We start from the raw sequence: 12,932 nt of genomic DNA on the forward strand, positions 1-12,932 counted from the left end.
TTTGCATAATTTCCAGGATATTTAGACTCTACGAAAGTGTCGCGCTACATTTTTGCGGACCCCGTGGAAAGTCAAAATGCTGGAAAAATTTCGGCTGGTATCGGTAGACGATACTTTCCGATACTGATACCACTGGTATCGGCTGATACCGATACATCGGCATCGGATCAGCTACTTTTTACAATTTTATATCTATCTTGAAAATAGATTTTAACACTTTTTAAAAATACGTACAATTCCGAAACGAACTCTGGAACAATTTACACTTCTTTTAACCAGTTCTTTCTTTCCTGTAAAATGTTTACAGAGCACATTAAATATCAAGTAAGGTAACTCGTACCAGAATATCGTAGTATTGTCGATTCACGGCGGTTTGAATTTTTTTTTTTTTTTGCACAGTGAGGTGATATAAAAAAATGTAAAGGTAAAGTGCTCCCCTGTGCTTAGCACCACGCCATGAAGGCGTATAGGGGGTGTGGGGGTAACGCCCCACACTTTCTTGATCCGGTCGTGAGTGGGGGTGATGTGATTAGCATCACGCCCCTGACCGCCTTTACCCCCAAGGGTTTCCCCCAGGTACCCATGTTGATGTGTTAAAGTAAATTCTTGCTTTTGGCTTGTGAAAATGAGAATTCTTTGAAAGGCAGCATATTGCGTCTGACAAATTATTTGCGGGGCACCCCCTTTCTTGCGCCACTGCAGTATACACCTTCTTGGCACGTAACTATCTGTTCCATTAAAAATAGGCCATTGCATAAACTGTGAAACATTCCAGAACGGGCTGAACCCCTCCTCGCGCTTTCTGCTGAAACCCGACTGTTTGTGCATTATTGTAATTCCACTGTTGTTTTCATTTGAATCCTCTGGCACTGCTACCTCTATTTCCCATTATTCACCTCTTAGTCACGACTATCGTTCCAGATACGTTAAGCACGATATATAGCACCCTGCAGTGTTGCCAGTCTACACATTTTCCGACTACGCCGTAAAAAAAATCGTAGGAAGTGACACTCCGGCTTGACAGATTATGCTTTAGCGCTCTCCTTCCGGAAAGACGTCGCTCGCGGGGGGAGAGAGGGGGCGAAGGGAGAGGACATAATTGGATGCACGGACGGTCTTGCTCCGAGACGACGGCTGGGCTGGTCAGTTGTTCTGGCAACTTGCCTGCGAGAGCAGACGACCTCGACACGGTAATCACGTGCTCGAAGTGAGACCAGTGTTGCCATCCAAATGCAAACTACTATCCATTTAGTTATTATCGCTTCAAGTGGGAATTTTTGGGTAGCTAAACGTAAACGATCATTTCTAGGCGCACACTGCACACCACTATTGCAGCAGGGAGTTTTTCGCGGCGAGCAATAAAGTGATAAAATATTTTAAAAAATCACAAGCAAGTATAGTTTCATTCTGTCAAAAGCTAGTGCAATCTATTATAACGGATATGACTTTACTCTTAACATACTTTACGCCGGCCTCCGTGGCGGAGTACGATACGACGCGAGGGGTCCCGGGTTCGAATCCCGTTCTGGTCAGGGTGATCTTTGTGAGTGTAAAGCATATAGCAGTGCCATGAAGGCAGATTTAGGGAATGTGAGGTAGGGTCTGATACATTCTCGATGTAGACCATTTTAGAGGTGGTGTGATCAGCATCACGCTCCGGCCGCCTTTACCATCCTCAGGTACCCATTGATTTGAGGTTGGGTAAGCCCCAGAGCCGCTTTATGCGGGGACAAGGTCGGGAAAATTCCGACCTTAGTTCACCCAACTCGGGAATCGAACCTAGGTCTTCCGCGTGCCAGTCAGACTCCCTATCGACTAGACCACATCATCTCTCATCTCATTTTCGTGATTAGCCAACGGAGTGGTTAACATAGCGCGCTAAGATCGCCAGGGATCCTGGGTTCGAATCCCGGCCTGGATTTGGATGTTCTTTGTGATTGTACCTTCATCAATTTCATCACATCATCACTCATCCTTATCTTCGCGATTAGCCCAAAGTGGCAGAAATGCAAAGGAATATAAACCAGATCAATCAATCGTAATTAGCCAAAGGTGGCAGAAACAAGACGAAAAATAAACCAAATCTACCAATCAAATATTGAATTGAATTGTTGTGTTAAGCCCACTTTATGCACTAATACGATTGATTTGGTGTTTTTAAGTCCACTTTATGCACATTAAGGCTAATCGGGATTGGACCTACAGTTTAAAGTGGGATCCGAACCACTATACGTGCCTCTACCGGGTATCGAACTCGGGCCCTTGATTACAAGGCGACGACGTTACTCAATCAAATATTTTACAATATTTTAGGGTGAGTGATGATATGATGAATTGAAAGTCATAAAGAACACCCACGTCCTTTCCGGGATTTGAACCCGTGACCTCTGACGTCGAAGCGCGGTGTAATAGTCATTCCGCCTAAGAGCTCGGATACAATATTTTAAGTATTTTTGTTATTTTTGGCTAGTAAAAGAGTAAAATAAAAATAAATTTATCGAAGAAATGTTCATACATTGGCAAATCTACACAATTGCAAGGCGTCCCAATCATCTGCGCAGATCTCCTTGGGAAATTTTGTTTACCTCTATCTTTGGAGATTTCCGCTTTACGCTGGTTGGCAACACTGAACCGGATTGCGTACGCGCAGCAACTGCTGCGATTGTGTGGTAAAAGTTTGTTGTGGAGCTCGGTGTGGGGAGCGAAGTTTTAGTGACTGTGAAAAGAAGCGTTCTTATATCCGTGTTTACATCGGAGTCGCTCGGTGTTTTGATTAGTTGCTGTTTTCATTAGTTGCAGGGGCCTCTGGTGGTGACGATCACACCATGCGTTGACAGTACGTCGTGCTTTTTCTTCGTTGGGTGTTTCTGCTTCTGATGATCAGGTAGGCTTTCCATATCAATCAGATCTACGATATAATGTCACTTCTTTTCTTAAAACAGTTTCTTCTGCTGAAGATTGTTACTTGGACCGGATTTATAGCACTCCCCTCCCTCCACTATTTTGAGTGATTTTAAAGCTTGCGAATGTGTTACATTATCAGTAAGAGAAGTCATTTACATCTCCCTTAACGACAATTGATTTGATCACACTCGCGATTATAGTCAAGGGGCCCCGGGTTCGATACCCGATCGAGACAGATTGCACAGTGGTTCGGGTCCCACTTTAAACTGTAGGTCCAGTCCCGATTGCCCTATGTGTGCGCACTGGCGTACGCATAATTTTATTTCGAACGGGCTGAAATTGTAAAGGTAGAAATTACATAGCAGAGTTCTTGGGGGGGGGGGGGGGTTGGCATAATACACAATAAAATATTTCATAATTACAATCCTTCGTTTAAAAAGTTGTTCGAAGGCAAAAATTGTAGTCATGGTTCATTTTAAGGGGGCTTTCGGTTATCACTTTATTTTTTCATCAGAATTATTTACTGCTTTCATTTGAAAATTTTAATTTTCAAAAAATTTCGGGTGGGGCTGTAATCCCATCAGCTCCCCCTTTCGTACGCCAGTGTCTGTGCATAACCAAAAGTTGCAGAGAAGCGAATTAAAAGAAAACAAACAAGTCAATCAACTTTGATATCACAGATCACTTCCCAAAATATTTCAAGTGTTGTTAGAATTGTGTATTTTCTTATTGGTCAAAAACTTTTATTTGACGCTCGACAAAGAAAGAAAAACCTTTTGATTAATGGAAGCAAATTTGATATGTTGCAAGACAATAATGGTTTTGTCAACTAAATCTAAACACACTTCAGATGCAACAGTTTTCATGGTAGACTATTCGAGTACACAGGTAAATACAGTATGAAATAATATACTAAAAAAAACGTTGTGCCAATCAAATTTGAAGTTATTTACTTGAGCCGCAAGATGAAAGAAATACCTTTAGGTGATCTACCCCGGCCAAGACTTCATCATTTTGCTTGTCAATCCTGCATAAGCTTATGTATTAACTTTTGTCACGATTATCTCGAGAAACAGTAAACAGAAAATTTTCAAATTTTACCTGAGCACTGGAAAAGGATGTTTCTAGATAACCACTTTTAGATATTTTCATTAACTGCACCAACGTCTCGAAAATTAATTAATTGTACTCTTGAAATATCGATTACTTTTGTTCACTTTTCTTGACACACACGGTAATTGTTCGCACATTAACAGGAGTCGAATGCAGAGCTTGTTAGATTTCAAAGCGCGCAGATTCGCATTGTTTTGTATCACAGAGCACAACACTCAACCTCTCAGTCCAAATCACAGTCGGTGAAAAAAAAACCCAGTGAAGTGGAATTAATTTGATCTTACCCATGATACGGGCATGTAGATGACAGAAACTCTCAAAAGTAACATGTTACTTTCAAATACAGCTTCAGTATTAATTACGGACGTCCCCGATGGCGTAGTGGTGACACCTGGTAATCAAGGGGTCCCGGGTTCGATTCGCGGTGAATTCACTTTTTCCAGTGACTCGGATTCCATTTTAAATTGTAGGCCCAGTCCCGATTAGCCAACGTGAGCATAAAAGCAGACTTCAATCAAACTTTGACAAACTTAAAACACTTTTGAACTTAAGAAATTTGGCCATAATCGACTTTGCAGAAGTCTCCATCAGGGGTGCCAATATTTGAAAAACATCGGTGTGCTAAAACACTTGAGTTATAAGTTCATAAAAAAATCTCATGAACACTTCCTTCTATGCACCATGATATTAATGCATCCTCACTTATTTTTTTTTAAAAAATCTGTTATTTACTGATTTCAATAAGCAATCCACCAGGAACAAGAACGTATTTAGGGGGTGGGTCCAGATGGTCCGAATCCCCCCCGGAAGACTTACAAAGTACTAAATTTAAATAATGAAAATATAATTGTTTTAGCCTTTGTTATATAATCTATGATTATTTATTTCCTTCGAACTTATTGGAAGGCAAGGAATTGGGATCATATGGCTTTTAAGGATAATACCAAAAATGTATGCACACTAATACTACTTATGATATTATGCATAACATATTAATCAGTAGGGCTCGGATAATTATGCATTTTGCATATGCAGATGCATATTTAAGGATTTTTAACTAAAAATGCATATTTCATATGCAGGTGCATATTTTATGAAAATAAGTTGATGTGCATATTTTTGTACCCACAACCAACACCGAGCATATACTGTATTTATTTTTCTTCTCCTCGCTTCTCTTCTCTTCTCTTTTCTTTATCTTTTCGCTGTCTTTCTTCTTTCAACAACTTCAAACAAACATCAAAATTATAGAAGACGTTAAAGAGGCCCTCGCCCAGGTTGAAGAGCCTGTGTATGTAAAGAAATTGGATGCAGTATTGAAAAAGAACAGTGGTTATGCAACAATGGTGAAAGTTTGCACAATTCTGCATACAAATGGACAAAGTGTGGATGATCTGGAGCTTGATGTGTCTGACTTTGTTGCCCTAAAATACAGTCCACTTGTATCTTGCGAAGTGGAACGTGTGATTTCTGAATATAAGACTATTCTAGCTGAAAACAGGAGGAGTTTCAAGTTCGAAAATTTCAGACATCATGTTGTTATCAAATGCAATCATGATCGTGATCTGTAATGTATTGTGTTTCATTGAACACAGAACTATATTAATAGAAAAAATCTGTGTAGCGAATGAGCATTCAGAGTAATACATATTCATTTCCTGGCATGTAATCTTTCGTAGTTTGTAATATACAGCATTTATAAATTATACGGGTTTTTAAAGTGCATATTTTACACCTTTTTAGTGCATATTTGGATGCATATTTTGAGTTTTTTAGTGCATAACTATCCGAGCCCTATTAATCAGGAACTTTACTTTTCATCAATTGAATCTAACTCCTCTTTTTGTTATTCAATAAATATTCATTTTTTTTATCTATTTGACATTAATTTCCTTGTTTTTATACAAATTTTTGCGATCTTAACTACACGTAAGCTAGATAATGAATAAGTGCTGTTATATCTGTATTCTTTACCATCTTTTTACCTATTCATGCAATAATACAATACTAATTAATTTCCATTATTATTATTATTATTATTATTATTATTATTATTATTATTATTATTGAGACACTTGGTCGTCCTTCCCCCGAAATACATTTCTAGATACGCGCCTAACCAAGAATTAAGAAGATAACAGTAACATATTGTTGGTGGGTCCGGACTCCACTGGCCCATATAAGTTGGTGCCAGTAGTATCTATTACAGTTCTAGTCTTGAACTCAACATCGAGAAGTAGTAGGGATCTCGGATAACCTGCAAATCTGCGTACGTACACTGAGCAAAAATCAGTAATATATGCAAACTAATGTAATATTCAGCGATAAACATGGGTTCAGCAACCTCAGTTGCAAATAGCAATAATTCAAAGATGTCGAACGAAGATTTTAATTACTACGATAAGTTTAATTTACAGGTGAGGTGAGGCTATTAAACTGAAATGAAAAGTTATGACTGTTTGTTTGTGGCAAAACAGAAGATTACTTTGAATGCAATGTTACATAACAAAAGTTGAACGAAGCTGTTATTTGCATAAATGAATATTCAGCACTTGAACTTAACTATTTCTGGGTTCAAAGGTAAGCAAGAAATTGTGTATTATATACACACACTAGACGTCATCGTACTACACGAAGTTTACAGCGTGTAAAAGACGTCAAGCCCCCCACCCCGCCATTGAGACCTAGCTTGATTCATTTGGTTTATTTTACTTCGCTTTTCTGCTACTTTTCGCTAATCGTGAAGGTGAGGATGAGTGTTGATAAAGGGACATTAACAAAGAACACCCTCACTCACACATTCTCTGTATTTGACGTTCTTATCTTTAGGAATGCTGGCCCATAGGGCGAGGTTATGGCTAATTTGTATATTTTAGTGTTTGTCAACTCAATAAACTTTATTTCTAAAACTGGACAGTGAGAGGGAGCAGGCCCGTAGCCAGAATTTTATGGGACCTCATCCTTTACGCACTTCGCCAGAAATATTTGTAGAGGAGGTCAGGTCATAGATATAACTTGATTAGTACAGATAATAATGACAATAATAATTATTGTTATTTTATAATAATAACTATTATAAGTTATTAGAATATACCAATTTCAATCCAAATTTATTGTTATTATTACATAAATGGAGACACTTTGCTATGTGATCCACCGTAGCAGTGAATATCTGACACAATTGTTGTCCATTATTTTTCTAATATTTTGTACAGTTAGTGTACTGAAAATCATAGTTATTGTATTTTGTTATTAACTTTTATACAATCGTTCAAAGAAAGGCTTTAACACTTAGTTTCAAATTTTACTCATAAAGTTTATATTCTGTGATCTCACAGTTTTGGAAGCTGTGGATCCATTTATTTTTTGGATTAAATGGTAGAATATAAAAATTATAACCTGGTCACTCTGTTATACACTAAACCTTTTTCGATGTAATCCAGTTTTTACTGTGCTTATAACTTTATTTCTGTTATTAAAAATAAATATAACATTTAAATGAGATATTTGTAGGATTTCGGGGGGGTGCCTCAGCCCCTTTAGCCCTCCCCCAGGCACGTAGCCTGGGGGGGTATGTGGAGAGCGTGAGGGCGCACAAAAGTATTTGGGCCGCTATCTGCTAGAAATAAACCTGTCCCTATTCGAAACAAAATATCCGTATCTCTAGAACAAATTTGGAACAAACACAAAGCTACTTTGAAGAAAGTAACTTCTATTGTTCGTTTGATAATTGAAAAAACTGATAGCTCGTATCGAGTTCATTGTTACAGGTAACAGCCCAGTTGTTTATCGCTGATAATGGCGATTAAATAAGTAAACTTGATACAATCAACTCGCAGATAAGCACAAAATACAGTCAGAGCTTTTGTTGAATCATTAAGGCAGATGCTATGGAGCTTTTACACCGAAGCGACAAGCGACAGTTGACACGTGTCGCTTGACGTTTTCACGAATCGAACACAGGCTTGTGCGGCCTGTCATGTCGCTACGGTGTGAAACGTTGCTGTTGATTGGCTCGTTCGCAAGCGACACATGTGGCTTAAATTTTCCTTTTTTGCGAGATGACAGAGAATGGTGAAAATCAAGTGGTTATACATGATACAAGGTTTGTTTTTTAGGATAGAGTGCAAGTTGCATAAATATAGAGTGTCTCGCTGCGCATTATTCACTTCTTGAATGCAATGCGAACAGATGATTATTTTAGTATACGATTAGTATAAGGCTACCATAATTTCAGTGTGAACGTTTTTCTTGAAACTAACCAAAACACACTCACACATATTTCTGTTCAATATCTGCCCTGCCGAGCTCCGTGGGGGAATGGTTAGCACAACGCGGTACGACGCCAGGGCTCCCGAGTTCGAATTTCGGTCTTGGCGTGGGAGTGCCCCTTCATCAATATCATCGCATCCTCAACGTCGCAATTAGTCAAAAGTTGCAGGGAAGCAACGTAAAATAACTAGGGATGGCAAATCGGATAATTTTCTGCACGGATTTCAAATATCCAGATTTACGGATTATTCGTATTCGTTGCATCGGAAACGCATATCGGATAATTTGAAATCCGGATATTTGTTATCTGGATTTTGTAGACATCCATAAAAATAACCTAATGCAATCAATCAATCGAAATTTTTATTTTTATTTTTTCTTATTATTCACTGATATACTAACAAATTATTCTGGACACCCGAACAAAAGGTTAATGTTAGAAGAAGAATTGTAAACAACCACTATCAACTTGTATAAAAAGATAAAAATTAATTAAGAACAGTATATATAGTTCATGTAGGGGGGGGGGGTTCAACTTTTGGTATGATTAGGATTGCTATTTTCATAGGCGTAACTTGGCGGGAGCAAGGGGGCAAAGTTTGTTAAAATTTACAAGTTAAGGATACTTTTGTTAACATCCTAAGACCTGAGAAGCTAAGTAATAAATAATAATATTTATGATTTCGTAAATGTAACAGTTATTTAGTAAATAATCCTGGACACTATTTTTATGGGATGAATAACTTTTCGACTCTGTTCCCCCAAAAGTTAAGCTTCAAGTTTGTACCTGCCCCCCAAAGTTAAGTCCCAAGTTACGCCCATGTCTATATTTCATGACTGGAAATCCGGGACACTGCTGACCCGAAGCTTCTTGTGGAGGTGGAGAGAGGGGGGGGGGGGGGTGCTAGACCAGACAAAGTTGTGTGTATGTACATATCCATTATCAAATTCATCACACTTCTTAAAAAGAAACAGAACCATAGTAACCATATGGTTTCTTAAAATGTAAACAGAAAATGAGTATGACCAATACGTAATTGTAATGAAATGAAATAAAATGTAAGTAAAGTGCTTAGGACATACGCAGGAACCGTAAAGTCTGAGGAAATGACACCCTGCGTTATTCAAAGTTACGAGGATATTAAGCACATAACACTGCATGTGTGCAGGTGGTTGGCTTATTCAGGGGGTTCCCCCCTCTTTTTGTTTGGATTGCAAAAGAAAATTTGATTTATTATTTGTTATTTAGCGTCGCTTTTGTGCCACTTTTCACTAATTGCCACGACGAGGATGTGTGATGATATGATAACTGATAAAGCGGCACTCACAAAGAACACCCATACCCAGGTCGGGACTCGAACCCGGGACTCCTGGCGTCGTAGCACTGAAAAGGAGAAATATCGCAACCTAACCACATTGACGTGTTATATTAACATACTTCAAGGTTGCATGTTCCCAGTTCGATCATTTCTTACTTTTTTTTTTTTACAAGTGTTGCTTATCGCCAGAAAGAAAGGGAAAAAAAAACACTGCGATTTTGATGTTAAGGGATAGAAAGAATTGGAAAGGGAAATTTTGAGACAAAATATTCCGGAATCGTGAAAATTCCTTTCCAGTATCATCCCATGCCGGTGACAATGTAACATAACTAATTTTATAGCCTGTGTTACACATCTTTCGGATATTATTCAACTTCTAACGCATGGCTTGCGAAAAAAAAAGTTATGAAGACATTGATAGTTTTCTTAATTATATCCCGATAAAATCATTATGTTAATTTCCTTCGGGTGCGGAAACGTAAGTGAAAGTAACTTCATATGAACCCAGCCGAAGGAATTGTACTTTCTCTTTCTAGTACGACCGTAGCCTTCATTTGTGAATTGCTACAGCTGGTCCGCCTCGTACCAAGAATCAGTTGTTATCGAAAGCCTCAGACAAGTGGAATGTTGTTAATATGGTAGCATACCATGGTGCTACGTGTGTAAATTTCCGGCTCTTAATTCAATATACCGTATTCACCGCATAATCGTCGCACCCTGTTTTTCAATAAAGAAATTGGTTTATAACCTTTCATCGCCATCAGATAACGAAACCAATGATATCTGTGCAGAATCTTGGGATACAGAAGATTACATTTTGTAAGTCCGTACTTGGCAACACTGTAGTAATTTTTTCAAGCTTAATATTTTGACTATAATGCACAAGTTAATAACAATTAATGTCTTAACCTTTTTCTTCAGCCCGGGGAAATTTTCTCTAAACTGCCACGAAGAAATTATGTGATTCGAATTGAACAATTAAATTTTAACGTACATTCTGTATTCACGAGTAAACTGCGCATCCTAATCTTGCACCAAAAAGAGTTTAGTAATAAATAATTTTTAAGTACTGATAATACTCACACATTTTTTTTAAAAAAAGCTTCACATAATGGTCCCAGCCTCATTTTCTTGCATAAATCTGCGACGATTATTATGAGAAATACGGTATATTACTAGGATAGTATTTTTATGACCTGAAATCACCAAACCAACAAAATAAAATATGAATAAATTAACACATACAAACGTTCTTTCTGCTGGCACAAGGGGAAAAAATTTAAGTTATTTCTCTTTGGAAATACTTAAATAAATATAAAACGAAGTTCCTCAGACCTTGAAAAAAATCGAAAATATACTGAACATATTACTCATATATTATTTAGAAGTACAAAAGAAAGGTATTCCACACCGGGGGGGGGGGGGTTACGATGGTACGGCCGTACCCCCTGTAGTTTCACGGACGCCGGGGCGACATAAAAGGCAGAAGTTAACTTTCGTCTTTCGGAACACATATTGAAAAAAATATTGTATGTACATGTAGTTCCGCGTATCATGTACTAGGTTTTATTATAACAAATACAAAAGGAATTAACAATATAGAGGCATTAATTATATTATTTAATTATTAAATATTAATAATTAAATGTTAATACATAGTTTCGTTAGAAGCATATAGTAATATGCCTCTATAATATGGGATCTTTTCACTAGTGCTGTATATTCCAAAAAGTTCATACGTTAATTATACTAACTAAATTAATCGTCATACAGATACTACATATAAAATTGCTAGAAACTATTTAGTATAATACATTCTACTAGATGAGAAATCCATGAGGAAATTTTATTGTACAAAATTATCAATGGATCAACTGAAATGCAGGAAATTTTAAATTTATTGAAATTCAATGTGAACAAAAATAGGTTACGCACTAACGCAAAAATAGGTTTGCTTTTGCACTTGCTTCGCTTTTGCAGTCAATTGTACATTAGTCACGTCAACTTGTAAAGGTATTGTAGTATATAAAAGACGGTGTGGAACTGTGTAATCGATTTTCATTCTGTATAAGTACAGGGGGCGCTGTTTTGTTTATCGTACCCCTTGTTCACGAATCCTGAAACCGCCAGTGGTATTCCATATGAATGCCATACCATTTCGGCACAGGTCGATGGTTCCCAATAGTTAATCCGCGAAGCGCAACTATAGGTAGATTTCACTCCAATGTGACTTGATTGATTGATTTGCTTTATTTAGGTGATGAGATGAAATTGAGACGAAGGGCCTGTCCGATAGCGTAGCGGTAATGTCGGAGCCTCGTAATCAAGGGGTCCCAGGTTCGATACCCGGTGGAGGCACATAGTGGATTGGTATCCCGCTTTAAATTGTGGCTTTAAAACACAGAGGTTTATACTGGCTGCGAATCTAGACTCCAAAGTGTTATTAGCCTGCAAAATGCAGTCCAGGGTGTACGTGGAAGAGAGTTTGGCATTTGAATGCGTTCAGGAAGTGCCATCCCTTGCAACCAAACCAAAGTGACAAATTACACTTACCACAAACTGCACACGCAGTTTCTTATTTATCATCCTGTTTGGAAAACAAAGAATTCCCTTTTCATGTGCAAAAAACAGACCGAGGCGACACGTTGGAACTTTAGTGACAGGTCACATATGCAACATGTCGCACCAGTCCGGTGTGAAAGGTTACATTTACTTCTTAAGAGTGGCGGCGATTAGGGGGGGATCGAGGGGGGTAGTTTCCACCCCATTTTTTGCCACTTTTGCCCCCGCACTATTCTAAACCTTATCTACGAATGAAAAGTAAACTGTTCTCCCCCCCCCCTGTTTTTTCACCTTGCCGCTCTAGTTTTGGAACCCAATCTCCGCCACTGCTTCCTATTAAGGTTTGTTTACAAGCGACATAACACTCGGATGCCAGGCGACATGTCGCGTTAGGGGGCTTTCAGATCGAAGCGACAGGCGACAAGCAACGCTGGGACTACACACCGAAGGCGACACGTCCAGCTTCACGTGTCGCTTCGGTTCGGAAGGTTGCATTTATTTTGATGTCCCTTGTCGCGTATCGCTTCTCACTTGGGTCTGAAATCTCCCTAAGTAGTTATAACCTAGAGATACAGAAGAGACGGAAAATAACCAGAGATGAAAAAAACTACGATATCAACATGGGCGCAACAAATGGGGAGTAAACTTGAGGTGGGCAGAATCAAAAAGGTTTTTTTTTTTCAATAAAATTAGCGTCCAAGACGACTATGTTACCAAATAACTGTTACATTTGCGAAATCATAAAGAAAGAAACTCATTACT

At 38.4% G+C, this 12,932-nt stretch overlaps 1 protein-coding gene across 1 annotated transcript in view; it reads left to right on the forward strand.

Annotated features, from left to right (window-relative positions):
• The first annotated feature begins 2,681 nt into the window (after positions 1–2,681).
• LOC145998284 (protein SERAC1) overlaps positions 2,682–12,932 on the forward strand; it is a 119,225-nt gene continuing 108,974 nt past the window's right edge. The window contains exon 1 of the mRNA XM_083134688.1: positions 2,682–2,884. Coding sequence (XP_082990814.1) covers positions 2,877–2,884 — 8 coding nt within the window. The 5' untranslated portion in view covers positions 2,682–2,876. The remainder of the gene's footprint in view (positions 2,885–12,932) is intronic.

This window comes from Lepisma saccharinum, chromosome 1 (genome assembly GCF_977018435.1).
Source record: "Lepisma saccharinum chromosome 1, izLepSacc3.1, whole genome shotgun sequence".
Classification (NCBI taxonomy): Eukaryota; Metazoa; Arthropoda; class Insecta; order Zygentoma; family Lepismatidae; genus Lepisma; species Lepisma saccharinum.